The sequence below is a fragment of the Atractosteus spatula genome, chromosome 6 (assembly GCF_055471065.1).
Source record: "Atractosteus spatula isolate fAtrSpa1 chromosome 6, fAtrSpa1.hap1, whole genome shotgun sequence".
NCBI lineage: Eukaryota > Metazoa > Chordata > Actinopteri > Semionotiformes > Lepisosteidae > Atractosteus > Atractosteus spatula.
Window position 1 is genome coordinate 6014845 of NC_142711.1, and position 27279 is coordinate 6042123.

The 27279-nt window shown below is 40.6% G+C and overlaps 1 protein-coding gene across 2 annotated transcripts in view; it reads right to left on the bottom strand.

Annotated features, from left to right (window-relative positions):
- Positions 1-27279, bottom strand: part of LOC148831730 (rho GTPase-activating protein 21-like) — a 108550-nt gene that overhangs the window by 38842 nt on the left and 42429 nt on the right. For both annotated transcript variants that reach the window (XM_088918261.1, XM_088918260.1), the window contains exons 3-7: positions 23661-23837; positions 22428-22449; positions 5964-6056; positions 4032-4110; positions 2906-2960 (exon numbers count right to left, since the gene is read on the bottom strand). In XM_088918261.1, the coding sequence (XP_088774387.1) occupies positions 2906-2960; positions 4032-4110; positions 5964-6056; positions 22428-22449; positions 23661-23837 (426 nt within the window). The remainder of the gene's footprint in view (positions 1-2905; positions 2961-4031; positions 4111-5963; positions 6057-22427; positions 22450-23660; positions 23838-27279) is intronic.

Sequence of the window (27279 nt, forward strand, 5' to 3'; positions counted from 1 at the left end):
ACATAGTGTAGTCCCAAAAGTCCTTAACTAACTAACTAAAATTAAGCACAAACTGCAATGATACTCATTCATGATGTTCTTAGCCATTATAAAAATGAAGGAAACTGTAGATACAGGGAAAAGAAACTGAACACTAAGTTTGTTTTCTTTTTTAAAGCCCCCGTAGCTGACACAGATTTATTGCAAAATGCATGTTCCTGCAGTTCAAGTGTTATAATTAGGGCATGTTTCTAAAACTTTTCCAGCATTCTCAGCAGTCAGAAGTACTTGTTCTAAAAGAGGACATCTCTCTCCTGGCTGTTCTGAAATATCACCCCTTGGGATTTCAAGGTGACTGAACTCATACGTAAAAAACCTACAATACCAAACAATGCACCACAGCTGAATCCATAAAGATAGCTCATTTCTTACAATAAACAAATTCAGTTTATACTACTGCTTATATTTTAAAAATATAGCACTTTTAAAATACTTAACTCTGCAAAAACCAGTTTGTTACATACAGTATCAGTGATGACTAATCAGACACCCCCATCACACACGGCTATGAACTACAAGACAAAATGTGTCCTTAATTCTATTTTTAAAAAATATGCCTGAAATAATCCCCGTGGAGAGAAACTGCAATTTGGGACGAGTGATTTTACACCACACTGCCTACTTTGTGATATTTCCTCATATTGACAATTATTTTTTTTCATTGTTAGTAACTGTCAGTATACTGTTAGCAGTGATACTGTGGCAATGGTTCACAAAATGTGTCCCCAGAATGTTTAGTATTGCTATTACGTTTTAGAAATTGCACAATACAATGAAATACAACAACCCTTCTTGACAAAATAAATTTTCCTTTACACCTTTCATGTTAAAGGTTACAATTTAGCATCCAAATACATTAACAATCCCCAATGTTTTTAAACTAGACACTGCTGGCAGATTTTCCTTTTTCAAAAAAAGTGATTTTGCTTTGTATAAAAAAAACCACTGAAACAGAAATTACCAGTAAATAAAAATTCTAAAATCAAGTTATTCACCCTATTGCATTTAAATACTTGCAATCTATATGGAGCAGAAACAAATTTCTGTACAGTGTGAAAATCTCTTTGGGAGTCTTGTAGCTAAGGGGCTGAGCTCTACAGTCCATACATTGCCAGTTCACACCTGTGCCTCCAATTGTCAGCTCTCACTGGGATTACTCACAGCTGACTGTGCATCACCAGTTTTGAGTGGACTCCAGTCAACAAAGGTATGCAACTGCCAAAAAAGGCAACTCCTTGACTTAACTGCACAAGCAGACTTACTGGGTCACCAGAAGAATCACACTCTCCTGTAGCTGTAGAGGAATGCACAATCCTGATGCTGGTGCTAGGCTAAGGGGCTAGCTTAAAAAGTGCTAATGATAATAAACGATTCTATATAGCACCTTTAAAAGTAGCTTCTCAAAGAGCTTATAGTAAGAAAAAAAGGCACAGAATGAGAGCAGAATTACACAGTAACAATAAAGGTTTGGAGCACAGTAGGAAAGCACAGGGGCAGACAGAACCAGTTAAATAAAAGCCCTTCTAAAGAAGAGCTCAGGGGCATAGGAGGAAAAGGCGTTGTCACCCACAGTATGCAGACAGGCCTGATTCAGGAAACCAGAACTAGACCAAGAAAGGTTGTGAGGTAGGGAGTAGGACGAAAGTAAGGCAGACAGGTACTGAGGTGCCAAGCCATGTAGAGCCTCACAGGTAAGCATGAGGATTTTGAAGTCAATGTGAAACCTGACAGGAAGCCAGTGCAGGGAATCCAGGAGTGCAGTTATTATGCTGGCTCCCAAAATTCTGGACTTAGTAAAGTTTGTTCTGTGTGGATTTAGATACCCCAGCGAGTAGGGCATTACAGTAATCAATTCGAGAGAAAACAAAAGTGTTGACTAGCTTTTCAGCCCTAGGTGGCCACGACAGCCATATAAGAATGCCACACTACATGTTTCAGACTCAGACATGTTCTAAAGCAGAGCTCATTACAATTAAATCAGAACCACAAACAGTTTTACTTCAACTGTCCTACATAAGCTTTCATATCAGAATGTATGAAAACAATCGTCTTCTCCAAAACAGAATGTAAATCTCAGCACATAAACACTATTCATATCATTAACAAGTAACTAGCTAGCGATTTGTACCATGTAATAGTCATAATTGTTACAGCTCCTGAAAGAAGTTAACTTTAAAGTACTCAAAAATAAAACATACAATGAAGAATACACAGGCTGAAAGCAATGACTGAAAGCATTCACAGCTCTTTTTCTGTATGAAATACAAGAACCTGCTCAGTAAATTCAAGAACTACTGGTAATGATATTCACGTTTAACCATAGGTGGTAATTAAGCTAACTTATCTACAATTTAAACATTCAACAATTTAGTATATAGTAGAAAAACAATTTGAAACCTTTAGCCTTCCTGTACTTATGAGATTTTTTTCAATTAAATTCATTTTTATCCAGTAAAGGCTGGAAATAAACACTTCTATGTACTGAAGTACCATACTGTTACTCCAGGAATTGAAATGACATTCACAGAGGAGGCTACAGATGCACTTTTACTTGTGACTATCATTCTGCAAAACAGTTTATAACCAGATTTCAAAGTAAAAAAAAAATTATGTACTGTTACAGTTGTGACCAAGTATCATATTGCCATCTTAATGAAAATATGCTCTTTTTTTTTTACTTCATTTAGACACTAACCGATTCACCAGAAATGTATTTCTCTACAGGAACATCAGCTTAACCCTGTTACTAGAGAAACTGCACACCAAGAAAGCACCTGGTGTGCAGTTTGTCCTCTTACAATGAACTAAAAATAAAAATATCAAATCCAGATAAAGATGAATCTTACGTTAAGCAATTTTCACTTACCAGCTGTAGAATGTCTTCATCTTTTGGCATCACACACAGCTCAAGAAATGTGTCACTAAAATTCAACACATCATATAAATTAGAAGATGAAGTCAACACAAAATGTAAATGAACATGTAGTAGGTTTATTCCATGATGAAAAGAGAAAAAAAAAACGTTTCAGGTGTGGAGCCTTTACCTGAAGAAGGCTCCACAGCCGAATCGTTGTGATTCCTTTCTTCTCTTTTCAGCAGGGAATAAACCTATCACTGGTTCCTTTGCAGCCTACGCATGCTGACGCAGCCACCCACCTGAACTAAAATGTAAAAGGGTCTTTTTTGCTTTGTGGGTTGCTTGATGAGCTCAGATGAAAAAGGATAAACTTAATATCCGTCTCGGAATCTTTACTCAGAGGGCCGAGATGATGAAAAAAGAAGGTATACAGCTGGAGTCTATTATGGAATAGATCTGTACATCTCCAAATTCTTTATCGTTTCCTCACATGCCTCTTAGCCTCTTCCAGTCTTACTGCAGGCACAACGTGGGTATCAGGATAACTTAAACACACTTTTGGTAAAAACAGAGAATTGTGTGACAGAGGGGGCATTTAATATTGCTGTTTACTTTGCCTTTGGCCCCTGCGCGCAGCACCAGTGAAGGGCTCTTCGTTCATGTGAAAAAGCAGGGGACAGAGGAAAAGGCAAGCGTGCGATTAGAAAGGGCTCCGTGTTCGTGTTTTCACCCCATGCTCAGTGCACATCTCAGGGAACTTAGGAGAGTGTAAAATTGTGAAATTGATTCCCCAAACTGGCATTCAGAAACAATGAAAAGACTCGCACTAAAATTGCCCATCACTCATCCAACTGCTGTATTTATAGATATGGAAAAAATACTACTACAGCGTCTGAGCAATGTTTTAGCGAAAATGTACAAAAAAATGTATTGATAAATACACAGACACGTTTCTATACAATTGTTCCAAAACAGTCATTACAGTGTACAAATGCATAAAAACAATATTAAAAGATACAATACTAAAACATTTTTACATTACCAATCCAGGTCTTTACAAAATCTAATTCAGTGAAAATACAAATTTGGATTATGAATTATTTACAGAACATTTTATTTAAGCAAACTTTCTTACCTGTTCTGAATCAAGGCTATTACTTGGGAGTAAGTCTTTCCAATTATACTTTCTCCATTCACTTTCACAATTCTGTCCCCTGAAGAGAAAAATTAAACCACTTAATAAACTGCAACGACATTTAAATGCATTGCCTTTTATGTATTCAGTGAATACATCTTCTAGAATATTTACAGTACATTCACAGCTCAAAGTGGATTGCATTTAGAGTAAATAATGCTCAGCAACTTAAACTGTCTATAAGAAAACAGGCAGGACTGCATCACAAGATCCTGGGATGAAGACACATTAAATACACAAGACATGTGCTGTGGTAGCTGTTTGTACTAGAAAGAAACATTTTAAAATACGTATTATAGAATATGCTAGCACCCATTTGTATTAAAACCTCAAGACCTATGTACAGAGTACTGTAGAGCTGTGCAATGCAGTATTATACTATTTCTTGGTAAACTGTACCACTTGAACATTTCTGCATGATAAGCCCATTGCCTGTGCTATAATAAATTCTGTTTTCTGAAATCAAAAACTCCTTAATTGCTACACATTTCTCTACAGACTACTGATGGCCCTCAGAAAATAAAATGTTATGGAGAAGCAGAAATTAGCAGATCATTCCAAATGCAGATGAAAGCGCTTCCAAAAACAAAGTGAAGAAATCAAACATACTCCAGGGCTGAAAGCAGAAAAAAAAGTGACTTTAAGAAGCTGAATGGAAACCAGTCTGAGGAGGTAAAAACAAAATTGAAGGGATTTATTAAGTCAAACTGAGTAAACCCAATTTTTCCAAAGTGTTTTTCTTGCAGGAAAGACATCTGATTTATGAAAGATGTTTTGTAAGGCAAACACATACACTGTCTGGAGTCCAACAGTTTGTCCCTTTAAGAAAGGTGTCAAAGTCTTTTTGGAAACACATGTACAGTAATTAAGTCTGTAACTGCACGCTTGTTATTTTTGAGTTCAGGAATACATGGACTTAAACCATAGTTTCCGAAAGAGACTGGAATGGCTCCAGTTACAGGCCAGTAGAAGGGGACGTTGAACACCTGACCAGGTGCAAAGTGGGTCTTGAAGGACTGCGAGAATTCTTAAGTACTTGAAAGCAGTACACAGCTTCCTTCCAGGTTAATGTGTGCAGAAGACAAGTTTATACAATTACAGACACCAAAGCTGGTGTTCATGCTTTCAGCGACTTAATATAATGATTATATTTACATGTCAAAGTCTGAAATAAGTTACAGACAAAACAGAACTAAATACATTACTGAGATAAGAATAAAAAGTGAATTGAATGTACAGTATATGCTATTGAAAAATGGTGCCTTTTGGTATGGTAAGAGAATCACGATTTCTGATTTCAGCACTGTTAGAAAGGTGAAGATCACAAATGAAAACTGGTAACTTAACACTGTCGTCTCCAAACCCGTTATGCCACAGAGAAAAGAAAACATCCTACTGAGAAACGACTGGTATTTAAAATATTCACTGCACAAGGTAAACCTAGTAGGAATTTAACAGTGAAACCAGTAACGTCTGTTTCACTGTTTGCCAAACAGCTTCCTAGTAGAACAATCTTATGCTCTCCTATAAAGGAGACAGCTGTCTAAAACAGACGTACATAGGAAAAAGGTGTGTTGAATCATGGCAATATTAGTTATTCTAGTAAAGCTGAGCATTTTCACAGCTGGGTATGCTTCAAAAGGCAGAGCACAGTCACAGAAACCCCATCAAAACGTTACAGTAAGCATTTGATCTAATGACAAATGTGAATGTAGTGAAATATCCAAGAGCAGCAGCAACATTCAATACGAAACCACTAAAAAAAAATAAAAGTAAAATAGAAAAGGCAGAAAAGTAAAAATAATTGCGAGTTTGAAGATCCTGTTTACTAGCAACCCTTAGCTCAGATATGCAGGCGAGTTAAAACCCTACCTGTGCAAAGTCCAGCAGTATGGGCAGGGCCTCCCTCCTTCACCTGCTTCACAAAGATGGTATCCATGGGCTCCAGTCTGTTTCGCTGTCTCCCTGCACGACACGGTGATACAGAGTCACTCACAGGCATGCTAGACCACTTGCTGGCTCACACAAAGCACACGCACAGGCACAAAACACGAACTTCACTCCAGTTCTCTCGACCGACTTCCGTACGACTGCTGGAAAGTTAACTCTTTAGACCTGTTTTTGTTCTCTTGGGAATGGCAATGAATAACTTCCAGTTTCACATGCTTTCCAAGTAAATTGTTCTTCTCCCTTCCTAAGTGTTATTCCTTCTTTATGCCTTCCTTTAAGTTCCTGACCAAGCGAGCCCAGTGGATTTCTTTAGGATGTAGAGTGAAACACGAACCAGACGACACAAGTGGAAACTATAGGGAAGGGCTTATAAAACAAGTGCTTCTCCTTCATCTCAAGAAGAACCTGATCAACCATCTCAAGAGCATGCACTGCTTTTATAACTCAGACTCAGTATGAGCATCCTTCCTTTCATCCTAGCAGGCGTACAGTCTTGTTATTGGAGCTCATTTAAGTGTCCCACGGCGCATGCGTAATTGGAAGCGCAGTGCTTAAGACACAAACCAGAACAAGTTGTACAATAACTAGCTTATTACACAAGCCAATATAGTAGGCCACTGGCATCTCCTTAAGTGACCCATCGCTTACACTGACTGAACCCCCCAGATGCTCTGCAGTTGAGATGCATAGGCCAAAGTCCCTTAAGCAACACAAAGGGAAAGTGAATAAAAACTGTAGAAGACTCCAGCAGTAAGCAGCACACTGTGTGCCCTTTCACTGACCGACGTAACCGACCCTCCCACCTACAGTACACATGTTTTGTGGTATCCTAGTTCAACCACCAGCGGAAGGCCGAACTCCTAGGGCCTCCTTACAATCGCATCAGCAACTCTGCCACCTCTGTACAAGCGGGAGGTTGAGCTAAATGCAACACCAGCACTGCACCGAAATGGGACCGCATGCCTGATGTCCAGTGGCATGAGTGGATGGAGAACCCAGAAAGGACTGCTTCCTCCCCGAACCCACAGATACGCTGACATGACTTTCAATGGGCAATCTGTGAACGCTTGGACTGGGAGCTGCAGAAAAGTCACCACCTGCCAAGCACCACGTGAGAGCTGCTGAGCAAACATCTGGCTCATACTGGGCAAAACCTGAACTCGACTGCCATTTAGGCCGCAGGTTCTTTATACACACAGAAACCTACGTGGATCTAGACAAAAAATGTTCTAGCTGGGCTAAAACAATTTCAGTCTTGAAGAATGAAGGCTACATTGACAGCTGATACAGACATTCAAAATTCTTTAAAGTACTGACGAATTCAACCCGATGGATATATTTTGAAGCGGTTGAACCCCAACCAGAGGGGACAAAGTGGAAACTACAGGAGTGGGCATTTAAAACCGAAGAGAAGGCACTTTCATTAAAAAGGCTTCTGGGAGTACCGAACCAGCCAGGTTGTCAAAGCTGACACCCTGGGTTATTTCAAGAGCCACAAGAGACAACCTCCTCTTACTGGTAACCTCTTTCGTTCATACGCTGGGCTGTAACCTAACTACAGTAAAGCCTCAGTTTAATAGACGTGTGGTGGAAGGGGTGTCTGTTATTGCTAAATATCCGTTAAATCACAAATGACATTTTTTCATCCCAAAAGCATTGTACATTGTACAAAAGCATTAAAAAAAACATATATAACATGCATATATATATTCTTTCTCAATCTGTTGACTTGTCATATTTAAATTGTTCCTAATTACACAAGCACTTTGTTTCATGATGTTGATATACTGTATAAAACTCACTAAAGCACATGAAAAACATCTATAGGGGTAAGCAACCCCCTATAGAGCATCACTGATGTGAATTTTAAAACTATGCAGTATTTTACATATTTTTTATTTATTAATTTCCCCATTATTGTGTGGAGACGTTTTGTATTTCTATCAGTTAAAACCAAAGTCTGCTGAACTGAGGGTTTAATGTAATGTGATGTGATGTGATGTGATTTTTACACTACGGAATATCATTACAAGAAGGCACAGGTATCTCAAACAAACGCAATTAAATAATTTTAATTGACCCCTTATTATTTCGTGTTTATGCCTCTGGAACGTATGCATAGCAAGATATTGGAAGCTTCATGCATGTTAATTCACTTTAAAACCACTAAAAAGAGCTAAAAATAAAGATACCTGTATTGACATGCATCCATTTCAAAGCCCCAGCAAGGTATAATACCACAGCAGAACCCTTCAGCACCCCTGTGCTCAAGGGATAGATGAATCACCCATCCAAAGGCAGAGGCAAGGCAGCAGGTACAGTTTTGCTGCAAACAAGTTGTGCAATGGGTTCCTGGACCCACCTGACTTACCTGCAGGGATAGGCAGAGGACGGAGAAAAGGCGAGCTAAAGCATTATCTACACACGTCCAACAAGAAAGGAACAGCTATTTGAAAATGTCCCTTCTACACACCAGCTGGAGTGTCTCCGAAAGTTTGCAATAACTGCAGTATTTCCTTGATTTCCTAGATCACAAAATATTTTTTTAATCACCCCTAAATTAAACATTTGGTGATCATCATTTAAAAAACAATCATTTAAACACTGACAGAGGCCTAGGACAAGTCCAGGTAATTAAAACATATCTATCGATCGTTCTATCAATATCAATGAGGTTAATTTCTGTAACAACCCAGCTTTGTACAGTAAGAACTAGGAGCACCATGACTAAAGAAGGTCACCTCAATCTACCCAGGATGTATTTTTGGTCTGTATCTCGTATCCATGTCACAAAACAGCTCCCTAAGGAACAGAGCAGACCACAGACAAAAGTCCAGGTACACTTAACCAGATCTACATTTAGTGTTTTTTTGCAAGAAATGTTTTGCAATTATATAAAGAGCTTAAACTGGAGAAGTTTTTATTCAGGAAACAGAAGTCCATTAGACCAACTGCAACTGCATTTGACAATTTTACTATATGAGGTTACAAAGGGGGACATTCAGCCCATTTGGTAGCAATTAGATAATTGTTTCAAGGATCTCAGGAATTTTTTTTAGAAAGCAGTATATCAGCATTTACAAAACAGGGTGAGCAGGTTGTTCCATACCCCCACAGCCCTTTGTGTAAGGAGGTGTCTCCAGTTCTCAGTCTTAAATGCTCTCCCATTGAGTTCCCTGGCTCCTATTTCACTCCCATTATTATCCATTGGCTTGACTGTTAATGATATTGGAAAGTTGCCGACTAAATTCTGACATTTCTTGCACATACGCAAGGTTAAAATATTACAGCTTCATTATTTTATGGAAGTATTAGAGTATTTGCTGTAGCTATGTACAGCCTATAGGAAAAAAATATAGCCAATTTCCATTAACAGCGGCAGTAATGAAGGGCCTCCTACAAGATGTTAAGAAAATACAAAAAGAACAGGATGAAAACCACATCATGTGTGAAACAAGCCAACCTGTCACGTACCACATGGCGCTGTAGTGTATACAGAACAGGGAAACCCCAGCACAGCCGCTAGGTGAACTGAGCTCAGCAAATGCTGAAACTACACAAGACTGTCTGCTGCTTCTCCGTTAAAGAGTTTTTAGTCTATTTGTGTAGGACATTCATTTACGTCCATGAAATGAAAGCAGAGGAGTAATAGCTTGGAATGTCATGACCAATCATGTACACACTATCCGAAATGAAATCTTACCAGATCATTTAAATCCGAGTGTTAACACCCTGTTTTGCCCTTTCTGCTGTTTCCCTGCATTGTCTTTGTGAGAATGTGCCAACGTAAACAACTGGGTCTTCATACGGAGTTTGTTTCTGCTTGCAGCAAATAACACACTCTGCTCTCCACTAGCCTACATTAAATGTCATCTGTCAGGCCCAGAATGACACAATAATTTGTAATTTTTTTAGGAAGTGTTTGGTAAAACTGTTATTTCTGTACCTGTGAACTTGACAAATCTGGATTGCTGATATGTAGTGAAAAGCCTAAGCACTGAGACAATTAAGTAAACAATCATTTTTACTTTGTACTAATGAAGTTTGTATTTAAGATCGAAACATTAATAAGAGGCAAAAAAACAGGTAGTGCAGTGGTCCCTGTGGTATTCCAATAGCTACATCACCTCAATGTACCAATCCATTAATCACTTCTTAGTACAATTACAGGCTTTAAACAATTACATTACAATTTAAGAAGCAATATTTTATGTGGAATTTTATCAAAATGCTTCTGAAAAATTAAATATACAACATATGCCATTTCTTTCATCAATAAACTCAGATTAATCTGTCTGAGCAGACGGAAAGTTGCTTTAATATTAGGGTATTTAATGATTTGCCCTTTAAAGGAGTGAGAGCTCTTCCATCACAGTCAAAGGACTTTGCAAGGGAACAAGATACAAGCAGTCCACATCCAGGAAGATACTGACAGGCAGCCCAGTGCATGACCTCATCCTCAGTGTAACAATGCTGTGGCACAAAATGAGGAAGTGTACTTTGGACAAAAACAGGCATTTTACACAAAGTGGCAGGTGTGTATAAACCACTGAGCCAGGTATCTGAAGCCCATCGTTTCTCCATTCACTGCAAATCTAGGTTTTATATTTAATTGGACAGCCTTAACACAAATTTTAAAGTTTTTACTGCAGAGTACAAACTGCTTATATGGAGAAAAAAAATATTACCATTTTAAAACTATCGCAATTAAGCTACATTACTTTGTTATAAATGCTGTTTTTTCCCCCCAATAGTAAGGTTGGTAAAAACTGCAGATTCTTTAAATAAAATGAATAGTCAGGTTGAAGTAAAGCTGATTTCTAGAGAGGAAACGTACAGACTTCAGACTTCCAAAGAACACTGCTCCTAATTTTTTTTTGTTTGTCTATAAAAGAGAAAGTGGAACTAGATCAATCCAGTTTACGTGCAACACTTTATACAGAAATTTCAAAACACTTAAGTGGGAAAGGCAAAACATTGTCGCCACGAAAATGAATGGAATGCAATGCACCAGACACAATTATGTAAATCATACAAGTTTCAGCAATGCCTCTCAGATTACATTTCAACAACAGCTTCCCTTTTCCCCATACTGCCAGCAAATACTTTTCTGGAAAATTTCCATTGGAATTTCATAAACAGCTCCTCTTCCTACAGGACTAGGAAGAATAATATAGAGTACAAGTCAAATCATTTTTTAAGGACAATTCTCCTACTCTACATTACCACTATAGTATGAAAAAATGAACTGTTGATTGAATCCAAATATATATATAGTTCAGGTGGGCAGCTGCGTCAGCATGCATAGTCTGCAAAGGAACATGTAATAGGTTTATTCCCTGCTGGAAAGAGAAGAGAGAAAATGTTTCGGCTATGAAGCCGACAGAAGGCTGAAGACACCTGAAGAAGCGGTTTCACAGCCGAAACGTTGTGTTTTCTCTCTTCTCTTTTCAGTACGGAATAAGCCTATTACTTGTTCCTTTGCAAATATGAATATGAGCTGCAAAAGAAAATGCAAGAGGTACTTTGTGGCATTTTATTGCAAATTCTCTTTTTGCAAATATACCCATTCTGTGCATTGTGTTATTCTGTGCCTGTCAGCATATTTTTGATGCCTTATACTGGTGGTTCTCAGACTGTGGTATGCCAGATGACCCTGGAAATTTGTTGTGTGCACTGAAAATATGGGAATTAAAACATGAACAATTAAAAATGATGTAAATTTTTCATCTGTAATTTACTTTATTGGTTTCAGAAAGCTTGAGACGGTTTTTCATATTTTCTCTTTTAATAAAATTAGTTTGTGACAAATACGCAGTCTACGTACTTAGCTACGTCCATACAGCATGCTAATACTCAAGTGTTCATACTCCTCTCGAGCTTTCAGAGACACAGTTTAGTGCCACATTCGCCAACAGAACAAGTGATCGAAAATGAATACCTCGTAATAATCAAGTATTATGTCATGGCTGAAAGGAATAGACGCCAAGGGTACCGACGCCAGCTCCGATAGATCACATACTCCCGTTGACAATGAAAGAAATGTAGGAGTGCCTACAGTACTGTAGATATGGGTAATGCTACAGTACACGACAAGGCATCAATATTATATTCATGTAGAAGCATCAGTTGCACATTTGTCTCTGCTGCTTTCCACAGCACAAACACACCACTAGATGATTACACTGTGCAATACAAAGATCTAACAAACATTAAGGAATTTTAGGGAAACAGCCTTGTGGCTTAGTCCAGTGTGGGGGCTATATATTAGTGCTTATATATAGAGCCGAAATGTGTCCTGTGATTAATACAATCATGCGCACTATGAAATGAAAGCTTAAAGCTTTGCACCCTCAGCCTTCTGGCTTCTCCAGACCCTTACTGGGATTAGCAGATCATGAACGGATGAATAAGAAACTGAACTAGCTCCACCTTTACTGCTTTACTGTACAAAATGAAAATGAAATAAATATATGGCTTAAAAGTTAGTGAAATTATATTTAGGACAACACCATGGAAGATCTAATACCCTTTACAGAAAAATAGGTTAACTGGAGCTCAGCTGTTAAATTCACCTCCTGTACAATACCAGCCTGACACGTTGAAACTAACTGCACTAGATGCATTTGCTCCAGTTCCTCCACGAACGCGTGGGCGTTCAATCCCATGGAACTGTCACACTTGTATTAGCATTAACGGCTTTAAATCTCTGTTACAATCTTGCTGTGCTGCTGTTTTTCCCCCCTCTTGTTTTCTAACCTTTAGTCTTTTAAAAGAAGGACAGTGAAAATGAGATTCACAGAGTGGGCAACATCTTAAGAATGTCACTTAATGTGCATCGAGTGTGCCGTGAACAGAGGACAGAGCGTTATGTAAGGCAGCAACATCAACCTCACCCTTTAAATAAACAGCTCTGCTCCACTATTATATTATACTCCCTCTAATGGTGAGAAATGGGATCACAAGTACTCTTGCGCAGTATCACTACAGACTACAGCTTTGTTGAATAACTAAATGACCTCGCAGTGGAGAAGATCTGTAATGTTGACCATTTAAGCTACAATACCAAAATCTTTCACTTTACACATACCCTGCATGTAACTAATACATTTATTGTATTTACGTACATTTTATAATCCCTAAGAATCCCAAAGTGAGCCCTTCCTACTGTACATGTAAAGTACTTTGCCCACCACTGAAGCTTTGCTTAGTTAGCAAAGTCGAGGTAATTAGCAGCAATCCCCATTATACGTTGAGGTCAGGGACCAGAAAGTTACCCCCACAACTTTCACCATAAGAAGAATGTAAATGAGTCAGGTCCAAGACAGTAAGGGTGTTAACCCTTTGCACCCTCGGCCTTGCAGCTTGTCCAGACCCTCACTGGGATAAGCCGATCACGAATGGATGAATAAGACACTGAACTAGCTCCACCTTGCTTTACTGCTCAGAATTACTAGACACACCCTTTGATGTACGAAGAAGACAATGAGAAAAACGTATGACCTAGTTTTTCCAATTTCCCTTTTAAGATCAATTGATTTTTTTTTTTAAATGATGATTCTTTAATCTGGCTTTCTGCAGCTCTTGACTTAGAGGAGGAATCCCCAGGAGAATGAAGCACAATTGGATTTCCTGGGCTCTAAGCATATAAGCAGAACAGAAGCATTATGTCCACACTCACTAAGAAAATATCAGTTACTGATTTAAGAAACTGTTACAGCAAAAAAAGCAAATTACTGAGTTACAAAGGAGGTGAATATGATTTATGAATTTATCCTAATTCATACTGAGCTATGGCCTGCTTTCATCGTTCTCTTACATTATCCTACAACTGACCACAATTGCTTTATAGTCAAAACAAATTAACGTAGCTGAATTGTATTCAGGCTACTTGTTTTCTAGGGAGCTCACAATCAAAAAAATGTCATCGGTTTAGAATTTGATACTTGTTGCCTGAAGTCTTAATTCAGTGTCCACATTAGAGAAACATACCATTACTCCTGCCATCATTTAACATTGTAAATCAGCTCTAAGAAAAGTATGCCAATCTCATACATTGTCTGGAATGAAAGCAGGTACTGAACTCAATTATACCATAATTAAAATAAGGCTCACTCCTACAAAAAGGTGGTTGGGACCTTGGAAATCAGGTCTTTTCATTTTAGGAACCACACTTTCAGGTCTCCATGATAAAGCTCTCTCTATGCAGGCTCTGTGGCTCTGGATATTTGTATGTCTTACAAAGTCCTTCCAAAAAAAATTTTTTTTACACTGCAAGACTATGAGCACTTGTATGCTAACAGCTATTGGAGAACCTTCCAGTGGAACAGACATATGTGCATAATTGCTAGAAACTTGTCCATGCTTCCAAAGTCAAACTGACTATCTCACCAATTACAGCTTACCATACAATATCACAAAGCAGGCTTCATTTGTTTACTGTGACATAACACAGGACACAGGGAACTTTACTCACACAGTGGCTCTTCTTTATCATCTATCAATTCACCACATAAGAAAATTCCACACAACAATGTGCTACACTTAAGAGTAGTTTCATTTAGACAACTACTTGCAGCACTGGAAAAGGTCCTGTGTACCCCCCTGCGCCCTTCTCCCCCGGCTTTTCTCTAAAACGTTTTGAAGTTTGAATCCTCATTTAATCTGAAGGAGGATTTCGCTCTTGTAAAACAACATGGCAGCCAGCAACTGGTGTGCAGCTTGAAATAGTTAGTCACAAATGCAACATTAAAATCCACAAGGTCAAAACCTAAGGATGTATGAATCTGATACAATGGAGCTGATCAATCTCCAGAACTCTCCAGTTAAAATGTCTGTTTTACACAGTCCTCCGAGAGGATGCTGTGAAGAGTCTCCTAGCAGGGTCACAGGAGGCCCTGTCGGGAATAATTTGATTTCTCATCACCAGCTCTAACAATTAATGCAACATTTTTAAAATGACTAAATAACAAAGGAGGACTGTTTGTTTCCTTGAACTGAACAGAAATGTCCTAAAAAACAAGAAACAAGAGTTAAAAAATAACTGTAGGCTATTGAATACGTCGGTGCAAAAAAACGTCAGCACATTCCAGAATTGAACAGTAACACCTTAGACATATCAACTCCAATGGAAATGAAATTAAATGAATCCGTTCAATTGAAAGGGATCTTACTTTGTCAAAAACAGGGCATGATTCTCCCAACAATGGCACTTTGGAAGGATGGGATTTGAGCGCCTCAGCTTCTTCAAACACTTCGACAGCAGGGGAAAGGTCAGTGAGTACAGTACACAGCACTTCATGTTTGGTGTGCTACCTTTCACTCCTAACCAATTTCCTCTGAAACGATAACGTTTCGTTTCAACAAGGAACAAAGTCTTTTCTATAGAACAAGCCCGGGGTGTGACTAGTTCCTCTACTAAAGCTTCCCAATTGAAAGGTGCACTCTACTGTACATAACCCACAGAGCGAAACACTGGCTCTTGTAACAGGCCCTTTTGATGTGAAATCTCTTTCATATAAGCCGATGAATACAACACAAAAAAGTGACCCTGCAGTGCCCCACTATAGTGTATAACCTTGATTTTTGTTCTACAAAAAGTTTGATTACATTTGTGCTCTAAAGAGCCGAAAATGTCCCTGTGTATACATTTTGCCCCCTCATTAAACTCCAAACGTACTCACAAAGGGGATCGGTTTTCATTCAGGTCTCACATACAGGTATCTCCTCATGACTCAGCATACTTTTCTAATGCTTCAAACCCTTGTGTTTGAGGCTCTTTACTACAACACTGGCCAGAGAGAGAGAGAGCGATCGTGAACTCAACAAGAACTATCTCAAGACGGAGGCGTTTGTGAAACGTCTGACCGTACTATCAATAAAATCAATGAAATGGAGCAGGCAGGTGGTCCAGGCTATAGAAAATTCTTTAGGCTAAACAGTACTGCACATTTCTTGTTTACTAAAGGGCATTACTTCAACCGTTGCTTTTAGGGCACTTATTTCTCCTGTGCTCATCTTCAGCCTGAACACTAGATGGAGCTTTTGTAAATGATATTATGTCTTTAAGTGACTTTACAGGAATTAACCATTTCAAGGCAGGTTCATCCAATGGAAGACAAGTATTCTCAGGGCAAACAGAGCAGCTGTTTTCTTCTAGACACCATGACACATGCCTACAGCATTGAGCTGACATGTTCCTGGTTGCACTCTTTCTAAATTAGCATATTATAACATGTATTCAGGAGAACACTAAAGAAAAGCACAGAACAAGCAAGGCTTTGTTTCCCTATGCATAAACAATTCAAATGTGAAGCACTTCACTGAAGTAAGATTTTGAAAAGCTGTAGTTGAGATTTAAGTCATCTTTCAAGCGATTTTAAATACCGTAGGTATGAACCTTTAAACATACTGTATAGTGATCATCTTCTGACAGATAAAAGGTCTAATTAAAACTTTAATACCAGATTTAAAAGGTAATTCAATAAACAATTTAATGCTAATTAAAATACAGAAACCCATCTTCCCACAGACTTGATTTAAAATGGTCACTTTCATCGACACTCACTTCAGTCTACAGGGCTCAGTGATGCTGAACGTGTCTGAGAGGTGAAACCGAGACATGAAGAATTCTCCTGTGCTCGATGAGCCGGGAGAGGGGCACTGTGTCTCCGAGCCTGTGTGCAACTATTATCACATCCAGAGCAACACCAGTCACACTGGCTTCTCTGCACCGTTTCAGCTTGTCTAACCTTCACACCTTTCTCCCATTCTGAAAGAAAGAAGTGAGAATCTATAGTTCAGTGCCCATGTACTCCCAGGTCTTCAAGTTCCATCTCTCCCTGCCAGATCACCTCCTTTCTTCATGGCTTCCTCTGGCGGAATGAAACTGGACACAGTGTGCTTGTTAGGAAACAATTCGCCTTTCACTTTCGCACAATGACATTGCTTTTACTTGTTTTTAGTAATCCCCCCCCCCACTTTGGCTATTTTTGTTTCGGTAGCAACAAGTTTGCACTGTCAGATCTGTTCTGCACGCCATTATGCAAACCATCCGACTTCTCTTCCCTCTTTCCTCAAAGAATGCCCGTCTTTGTGAAGGCGCTAATTGTGGATATGTGGTTATGTTTGTGGCTAGGCTATGTTTTTACCATGGTAACACACACTCCTCCTCCACTTCTTCAGGGCTGACGTGCCATCTAAACTTAGGAGATGGATGCGGAACACACAAGGCCACATGAACACATAAAAGCCAATACCGCCGTCCACTCTACCGTTTGTCATGGACCACGGCAGTGGGCATACCGCCCGAGAGGCTGAACCAGCCCGCGGTGTGAACACACCAGTTCGGGAAGGGGCGACACTGGCTGAGGGGCAGAGCGGGCACAGCACTACGGCCGTCGCCGGGACCCGCAGCGCGGCCGCCAGCTTGCCACGCCACTCACCGGAGCCACAGCGCTCCCCCACACCCACGCCAGCTCCTGCACCCTGGCCGATGGCTTCACCGCGGGCGTTCCGGGGGGAAAACGAGCAGCTCTGACAGATGGCGATTAGGAGGGTAGGAAAAATGTCAACTGCAGGCAAAAGGAATAAATGGAAGAAAAAAAGCCTTATCAGGATCAGGAAGGGGGGGAGAGGGGAAATGATCTAGAACTCAAAAGTCCAGAGACGAGTCCAGGGACTTACACTATACTGTTACATGTGCCACAAAAATAAAAAGCAAAATACCATCTTTTTGGGGTAGACAAGCCACAGACATTTTCAGTTTTAAACTGAACTGCTTTGAAATGTTCCGTATAAACACCTTAAGATTACAATCGCTTATGGTGCAATGCCTACCTCATACACTGTCACAAGGAGCTTCTCAAGGCAATACGGTTTATGAAATGAAGACAAGATCCCCAAGTGCAGACTTTTTCAGCTTGGACCCTGTTCTACATTTTTGGCTTCATTTTCCATTTTCGCGCGGCTGGCAGTTTTATGCGGACTTGGACATTGCTGTGTTGTTTCGCATTTAATAATGTAATTCTGTGACGCTGGGCACAGTTCCATTCAATTTCATGTTCAACCATGATGCAACAGAAAATTCCTTCCTATTTTTCTTTCACAAGCTCTCAGACTTTGGGAAAAGATATTGTAGCAGAGCCTTTAACCATCAACTTCTGTTTCAAAGGATCAACAAGTCAAACAAATCAAAAACCAACAATCAACAAGTAGTTGTTCAGTTTTGTCCAAATCACCACTGGATCCACCAACACTATAAATTTACTTTCCTAATTCTGTCACTTGCAGATACTAAATCTGCTTGTGAGAACTATCCATTCTTGCACTGTGCCAAACACTTTCACAGTCCTCAGATTCTGCCTCGAGACATAATCTTGTATAATCTCTTGTTAAAAGCTTTCATTAGCCTGAAAGTAACATTGGCAAGACATCGCTCACTAGAACTGCACAGCACTTGTCGAATGTTTTTACACCCAGTAAAATTGTACACCCATGTTAAAAATAACATGGACAATGGTTGATGTAGCAATGAAATGTAGAGATATCCCATACCTTAAGTTCTTTGGGTTAATTTTAGGTAAGAAATTAAATGGACTAATATTGACTTTCACTGCCAGCCGTGCCAGTACCGGTGTCAGGAAAGTCTCCAGTGCCCTAAGCTCCAAGGATACCCAGGCCATGTCTCACCCACCCAAACCCAGAGACATGTTAGCTGCACAGTGACCCTTGGAGAATCTTGGTTATCTGATCTGGTGAAACTAGTGATGTTTAGACTACAGACTTGTGCACTTCTTATGCATTTCAGGTTTGCACATCTGAAGAATAAAAAACGAGGATGCTAAACCTCCCAGTTTTATGACCTCGCATAAAAAGAGCAAACTGCTTTGAGTGTATAAAAGAACCTGTAAGTTAACTCCACTAGGTATTGTGTATATCAATGTGTGTAATTCAGTAATTATATATGGAGCTTGTTTTTAACAGTTAACCACCACTGCAAGAGCAAAAATGTGAATGTGAATGTGAATGATTTTACAGAGCTCACAAGGTTCCTCTAACAGGAAAAAAAAAAAACACTGTCATAAAAGGACTGTTTTACCTTTAAACTACAAATCTGTGGTATTATTCAAAACATGTAAGAAAATGCAGGCTGCATGAAAACAGATTTATATCCTGAGCAGGAATAACTGCAAACTAAAAATTTGAATAATTTTCTGTCTTCTGATTAATAAAAGTAATAAGTTTTATTGCAATGCCCAGTTACTGTACTTCTCTTCTCAAGGTAATTTACATGACAATAAAGAACGTGCTCCATCTAGAAGTTAAAGTGGCAAGGAAAATTAACCACCACTGATCAAATAAATTGAACACATGAAGATCACATCTGTTCCTCCATATTAAGCACTGACTGTGCAAATTGCAGAAAAAATATATTTACCAGTACTAAAGCAATGTGATCATTTGTGATCTGCAATTTCCCTCAAGGGATTAATCAAGTATCTATCAATCATTTGTCAGAGGAATGTATTTACTTATTTACCAAAGCAACACATAACTAGCTAAGTAAACCGCTGTCGGGAGACAAACAGATACATCTCAGAAACAGCGCAGTTCCTTAAGGAGTGGAGCTGTTTCTTATACCAATAAGCCATCGGGGGAATTTCTGTTGTTCACACGATTACTCACTCTGCTGTTTGCATGGAACAAAAACAATCTCAGGACTTCTAACTTGCAATTTTGCTTTAGAACAAAAAACAAAACAAATATTTGAACAGCTGTTTTAAATGCCTAAATTCCCCAAATTAAGCTTGTTCAAAAAACTTCTGAAGCAAAATACTTGGAACATAAATTTGGGAAGTTTACGAAATGTCTTGAGCAATCGGAATCGCACAGAATTTTTTTTTTCTCCCTAGAGACGACAAAAATGATTATGCTTCCATTAATTGTAAGGGAACATACACCATTTAAGAGGGGCTGTGCTCAGACTGGAAAAATTCCAGATGCAACACCCTTTACATCAGCATGTGAAATTCTTACCAAAATCCAAACGCTCCTTCACATATGGCATCCAGTCAAACAAACAAACACGAGCTATCCTTCAAGTATTCTCAGGATGAAGAAGGAACCACAGATGTTTTGCAGCAGGATAGCAACGGAGTTCCATTAGGGAAACAGTCAAATGTAAGGAAGAAAAACAGAAGGAACGCCAGTGGTACGGTACTATAAAGGACAAGCAGGCAGTTTTCAAATAAAGAAAAGGGGGCTAAGCGGAGGGAAAGGAGCGATTGAAACCTGATGGCACATGGACACAGATTCACACATGGTAAACATGAAGCACAGCTCTCCTACGTGTTGCTATGTGTCCTATGTCGCGCGTGCAGGTGGAAAATGAAATGGCAGAAACTCAGTTGTATCCTGTAAAGAGGGTGACACGAGTGCAACATATCCAAGGACCAGGGAAGCTTTGAATACATGTATATACACTGGGGCAAGGTATAAAGCAGCAAAGTGTTACCATTAAATGCAATCAACTTTGCTACGCTGTTTAGGAAGAGCACAACACTAAGACCTTCAACGTGTGTTTCGAGTTCGTCCTCACAGTGCCCACAATGTCCAGTCACTGCTATTCCAAGCCACTATAAATAAAACCATCCAGGAACATGTCTGCTTTCTGGTTAGAGAGAGCAGGCCAAAGACATGGAAATGTATGTTGAGGTGCCGGATGTTATAGGAAGCAGAGAGTACCATACCAAAGAGCTGAAAGCTAACAGCCCTAGAAAGATTAGGCTACCATCAACTGAGTACCACAGAAGCAAGCTTCGACCAGTGACACCCAGGCTGCTTTAAGAGGTACAATTAAAAAGCAAGCAGTTTCAGTGCAGCAGAAAATAAAGTGGTCTTAATTTAAAACCCACATCTTTTCGAAATACAGAACCATCTTTAGCACTACAACGCGGGCTTGAAAGGCTACCGAATTCAGCAAAAATCACATTAAACGATGAAAGACCTCATCTCGTCTTTCACTACGTGCTTGGTCCACCCATTCTCCAACTGCCCTGTCCGATACAGGGTCGCAGGAGGAGTCGCAGGAGCCTATCCTGGCACACAGCGGGCGCAAGACCGGACACACCCGGAGCCAGTCTTGCACACTCCCACCAGGCCCACTCTCCCAGAGGCCAGTTAACCTACCAGCTGCGGAGCTCCTGGAGGAAACCCCAGCGAACCCGGGAAGGAGACACAAACCGTGCAGACGTGAGCCCGGGGACCCAACACTGGGGCAGCCAAGCTAACCACCGCGTCACCATGCCACCCTGCTCGCGTCATGTGCTACCAAAAGCGGCTCCAAAAAGTTCTTGCCAGATAATCTATAGAAATAAAATTCCACATTTACAATGGATTTGAGCTTTCTACAAACATTCATCTGTCACCCGTCTCTTTGGTCTCCAGACAACACAATGCCACTGCAGCATGCAAAGCACAGGCAACTGGGATTCATTACTTCCATGCGGTGGCACTAAGTGGATTGTGTGACCACTGTCAATACCCGTTTCCCAGTCGTTACGATCATTTGCCATAGTGCAGCATGCAAGAGACGACAATATCAATTTGGAGTGGTTAATGTTTCAGAGGCAAATAAGACACTTCAGATGGAAGTGGTTATTTTATTACTGTAATACTAAATCACAGCCCCTTGCCCCACATTTATTTCTACAAACTAGACCAGCCTCGTTATTTTATTAAGTCATGGCAACTGTAATTTTTCAAAGTAAAAAAAAATCACTTCACAAAGTGTGACATTCAGACGATGTAAAAGATCAAAAGTCTATGCAGCTTAAATTCAAGTGCTAACTACAAACCTGAAGCCGACCTGAAGATACGTTTTCACAAGCATCCCGAGCAATTCTACACGACAGTGAAGTTTAGCAGTTTTGCAGAGCTCTTTTAATTTGCCTATGACACCATAACATCCTCCCCACCAAGTTCTCTTGCAAATAAGACCAGCTCACAAAAATCCAGAAAGAAATTCCTCCATTCTTGTGAACTGTCCTTCACTGGTTGAACGAGATGAGCGAAGGTGTGTGTGGGGGAGTGTAACATTCATAGATTTTAGCAGCATATTGCTGTACAGACAGCTCCGACAGGAACTGGCTGCGAGATTTATCCACCCAGATGGGTCACGTGCTTCTCTCCCAGCAGCTTTCCTCCGAATGAAGAGGCAATCAGCAACAAACTCTACGCCTTAAACAACAATTATCTACTTCAGTTCTGCCCAGCCGTCCAAGCTAAATGGCATGAGAGTAATTCATTAAGCCATGTTAATACAATTCCAGGGTGTTCACAGCTGGAGCTGGTAAACTTTTTTTACTACAAAATCAAGTATCTTACCTCTGTTGCCATTTTCTTCATCCTGGAAAAAAAAAAGAAAAATGAATGTCCCGAGTGATTAGGCAAACATTCCTTTTTAGCCTTCAAATTTAATCAGGTAGTATTAAACGAGTTAACTATAAGGCTATGGAGTATATTTGTCTGCTTGTGGCACTGTACAACCTATTTTGAATCAGCTGATTGTACGTTATCAGACAATAACGAACTGCATTCTAGCTTACTACAGAATGTGCCCCTATAAATTTTTTAAAAAATGAACTGAAAGCAATTTAAAACTTATAATAGGTTTACTGTAAAGCCAGCTTATAGTAACAGCAGTTGTATTCACCATTTCCCAAACTCAGTATTGAATAAAGCACAGACGAATGCTGAATTAGCATGGTCACAGATTTCTCTGTTAATCTCTGAACGAAGAAGCGCTTGGTGCAGTAGCTCTTGACACCAGATCAGCACTTCTTCTAAACTGCTCACTGTTCTCTTCCTTTTGTTTTCCTTGCTGGTGCAGCAATGGAAGACCTCATGAATTCTCCATGAGAATGGGCAGGTTTGCGTTTTCACTCTTCCTGAAGTCACCTAGTTACAGTATTTATTTTACCAACAACATTCCTATTGATTTTAGCCGAGACTCCGGCACTGCCCATAAAAAGCATATGGAAGTGATTAAGGAAACCCAGCGAAATCCATGGCCTGCTCTTGACAACAGCTCCAAAACAATCTGAAGGGGTGCACAGGATTTCTTTGTGACCGGTCTGCTGAGTCAGACACGTAATTCCCCTCGTTAAACACTTCTCAGACCCTGAAAGCGATCAATCATTTAATTACAATAGCAGAGATGCAATGGCAAAGGGCAGCAGGAGGAAACCCCAAAATCAAAAGGGAATGGGGGGGGGGCTGCTCAAAAGGTGTTGATACAGCACGATTTTCTCGTCCTGCAACGCTGTCCCACGCCAGACAACGCCCTCCTGCCGCGGACTGAACTAAGTGAAACTCCGGGGGCATGTCATTTCAAATCCTAGGACCAGCAGTCCTTCATCTCACTTCCCCACCCCTTGAACAAAACCAGCTTTGTTCTTTTTTTGGGGGGGGGCTCCACGCAGGCCCAGCTCCAGCAGGTGAGGAGACGGTGAGGTTCGAGTCTTTCTCCCCTCGTCTACACCGACAGGGCTCCTCCGGGATGTCACTGCGGCTCTGTGCCACGGGGCAGGGGGAGGAGGCTCACTCGGCTCGGCTTGCCTTCAGGGACGAGTGGACAGCGGACTCGGGCGGGTAGACGATGAAGTGGCGCAGCGTGAAGCCGAAGCCCTGGGAGGTCCTGCGGAGCCGGAGCGTCTTCGGGCCGGGCCAGGAGAAGGGCTCCTCCTCCGCGGGCGACGCCAGCGCGCTCTGCTCCTGCGCATCCTTCTGCTTGGCCTGCAAGAGCGAGAACACAAAGCTCAGTCGCACCCTCGCCTCCAACTTCTTGCCATTTTATTCAATGTAGGGCTTGTACACTTCTTGTCCAGTACCACAAAACATTGCTGCAGCTACGCCAAATAACCCTCCATTTTCTACTCACTAGGAAAGCGTCATAGATAACAATTCTAATCATAATGGAACTTTTTAAACTTTGAAGTGTCGTAGGACCCTCGACTATCTGCACTCGCCTGCCTGTGTTCTTCCTGGCACTGAAAGAACGCAGGTTATTTCATCTCGGGCAATATCCTCAAAGATGAGATTTTAAACCATTTTAACTTATCCACCATCACCGCGCTCTTTCTGCTCTGTTTCATATTGCTCCAGATGTAGGAACGCCTTTTACTGTACAATAGAGCCATAGGATTACAAATAAAATAATGACTTTCAAACACTCATGGTGCCTGTAACTTTGCACCCCACAGTGCCTCGTCATACCTACACTCACTCAGGCATATTAACCTGTCTGTCTTGCAAACTCGTGGACCAGCTCAGTAATGAAAAACAACACAAAAAAGGGACTTGCTTTTGGCAGTACTGACACTGTCTCCCCCAAACCACATTAAAGTTTAGACAGTCTGGGCCTTAAACATAAGAAAAATTAAATTTTCATTTTAATTGGTTAAGAAGCATTTCTTGAACAAATGTGTATTTACATTGACATGGAAAATTTAAGATCTTTTACACAATCAGGATTACAATCTGTAGGCCTATAAGCATCACTAACAAAAGCCCCCATTAGTGTTTTCAATTACAACCACTTTATTAATAAAGCGTAACATGGGTGAGAAAAAAGTTGGTCATTTATCAATCTTTAAATCACACTGATAATCTTCAAGAATCAGAGCACATCCATTCAAAAATATTATATAAAAGCAAGCAATGCTAAGTGTTAGAGTAGTCAAGTATCAGGTGCTCCTTTTCATTAACATTTGCTCCTTTCTACACATACAAACTTAACAAAGCTATTTTTGTGCACAACAAACAGACCACGGCCTGGAAGAAGTGTCAGCTTAAAATAAAATATCTATGATTTCAGAATGATGCCTATAAATTGTTTCTGCATAAAAACAAATAGCACCGAATGACAAAAATACAAAATATCTTAGGCTCTTACTCAGCGTCGTATTGATAAACAGTGAAATACCTGCCAAGAAACAGAACTTCTAAACAATAACAGGTTGTAGAATTATAAACTTCCCTCCTAGATGTATTTTTTGGTTTCTTTAAACACCTACAGATTTTTACAGAAAACCGCATGATTCCTCATGGCCCCTACCAGCTGTACAGCCCCTCCAGAGGATGGGCTGGGCTTACATAACATGGGCTGATGAGATCATCTTGACCCAGGATTCTGGATGGAAATGTTCAGCAACAGCCCAAAGAGGGACTGTTATTTAACAGGGAAACTTTTAGTCACAGCACTGGGAGTGAACAAACGCCACAATACATAAGGATTAAAAAATTCAGAAGCCGAAACGTGAATTTTCAGATGGATTTACCAAAGAGGTATTTAAGGACGATAAATCCCAAGAATTTCTGGTGTGCCGCGATACAGACTGTGTACTTATCTATGCATAAGTAACAGAATCTTAACAGACAGATGTATACAGAAAATCTTGATCACAAACTGTAAATTATGTCCCCAAAAACACAACCATGAAGATTTGTCCTTGCCGTTTGCACAAACATGCAAGCAGATGCACCTGAAATGCACTATGGTGCTGCCTGCTCCTTAAAATATTTATGAATTTATGTAACACCATTAGTCTGAAAAAATATATACTAACCGGATTAAGTTTTAAAATGCTAAGAACAACTACAATACAAGAAATGACTATACAGTAAGAACATTAAAACAATTAAGTTTATTATCCAAAATAATCTTATAGTTTTACTGAACATGATGAAGTTGTGCAATCTCAGACTTGTGTACTCATTGTCCATGTTCATTCAACAGATGTGCGAGTGCCTTTCAAACTCCGCAATAACCCAAATCAATACTATCAAAGAAAAGTAATCGATTGCAAAAGCCATTAAAGAGAATGGATTTCTTGTAAAATATTTTTTAAAAGACTTTCACTCCTCTCTTCACTGTTAAGAACGTCACAAGGCTGTTTTGTTTTTGAAGTGTTCTTATATTAAATGCTGCACAGCAGGTATTCTTGTTGGACTGATTCTGAATGTGGGAGAATGAACCCTAAAGCACACCAGGCTGCTGACAGGAGTGCTGCCTGGAAGAGGACTTCAACACATCCCCGCCACGTCTCTCTAGAACATTACAGCTCTTGCGTAACGAGCAGAAAATAACATTGGCTGACACGAGGTGCGGAGGTTATCTTCAGGAAGCATTGTGTAAGAATGCTTACCTGTTAATTGAGCCAATCTGCCTGTGACATTCACTTCTAAGTCTAGCCTCTTCCTGCCGCTTCCCACACATATGATAACTGCACTAACCTCAAGACAAACTTATGGCATTTAAATTTCCTATTAAACAGAAAACTAAGGGGCTTTCTCCCCAAGTTGCATTTGGCAAAATAAAGCACTGCGTATCTTTAAATAGAATGAGCTACAAAAAGAATAATACTAGATGAGATAGCAGCTAGCATTTAAAAAGGGACAGGTAACAAACGCCTGATGATGCGAACTGTGAAGTGCAGCTAGTCCAAAAACCACTTACCCCGCAATCGCCACAGCTCCTTTTAGAAGACACTAGTATTCTTCCCCAGGAAACCCCATCACAGCACTTAAGACCCAGCTCCACATCCCTGCAGCCCGCCCGAGCGAGGAGCTTGAACCAGAGGCTGTCTAACCCAGCCAGCTGGGACCACTGGCAGCCCAGCTCCACCGGATCGGGGTCGCACATCCTGGGCTCTTCACTCCAGAGGGACTCCCTGGCGACTCCCCATTCCCGCGGGCACGCACGCCAGGCTGGGCAGAGGGAGCAGCGCAGTCCTACTTCCCCGCCTCTCTCCTCTCGCCCGTGGGCGTCGAGAGCCAGAGCCGCAGCCCGGCCGGCAGTGCTTCTCCCAGACTGACCCGCCTCGCAGTGCTCGAGCGCACGCAGACGCGTCCGGGAGTGTGTGCGAGCGTGCTGGCTCAGCTGAAGAACGGGGAAGGGTAAGCTTTGGCAGCTCCCTGCTCACTTGCTCTCTCTCTCTCTTTCTCCTCTCAGACAGAAGCAGCTGCCACTAGCGTGCACATTACAGCCCCCGAGCACCCCACCCAATCTCTAACGCACACAGGTTGGATGCACGAGAAATTCCACAGGCCACACATTCTAGCACTGCCGGGACAAAGGCAGCAGGGCTGTGCTACCCGGGAGAGGGGGAGAAATACTTTGGATTGTTTTGCTGCTTTGGTAAAGAAGACCAGAGAACGAGAGGGATACTGTATAATC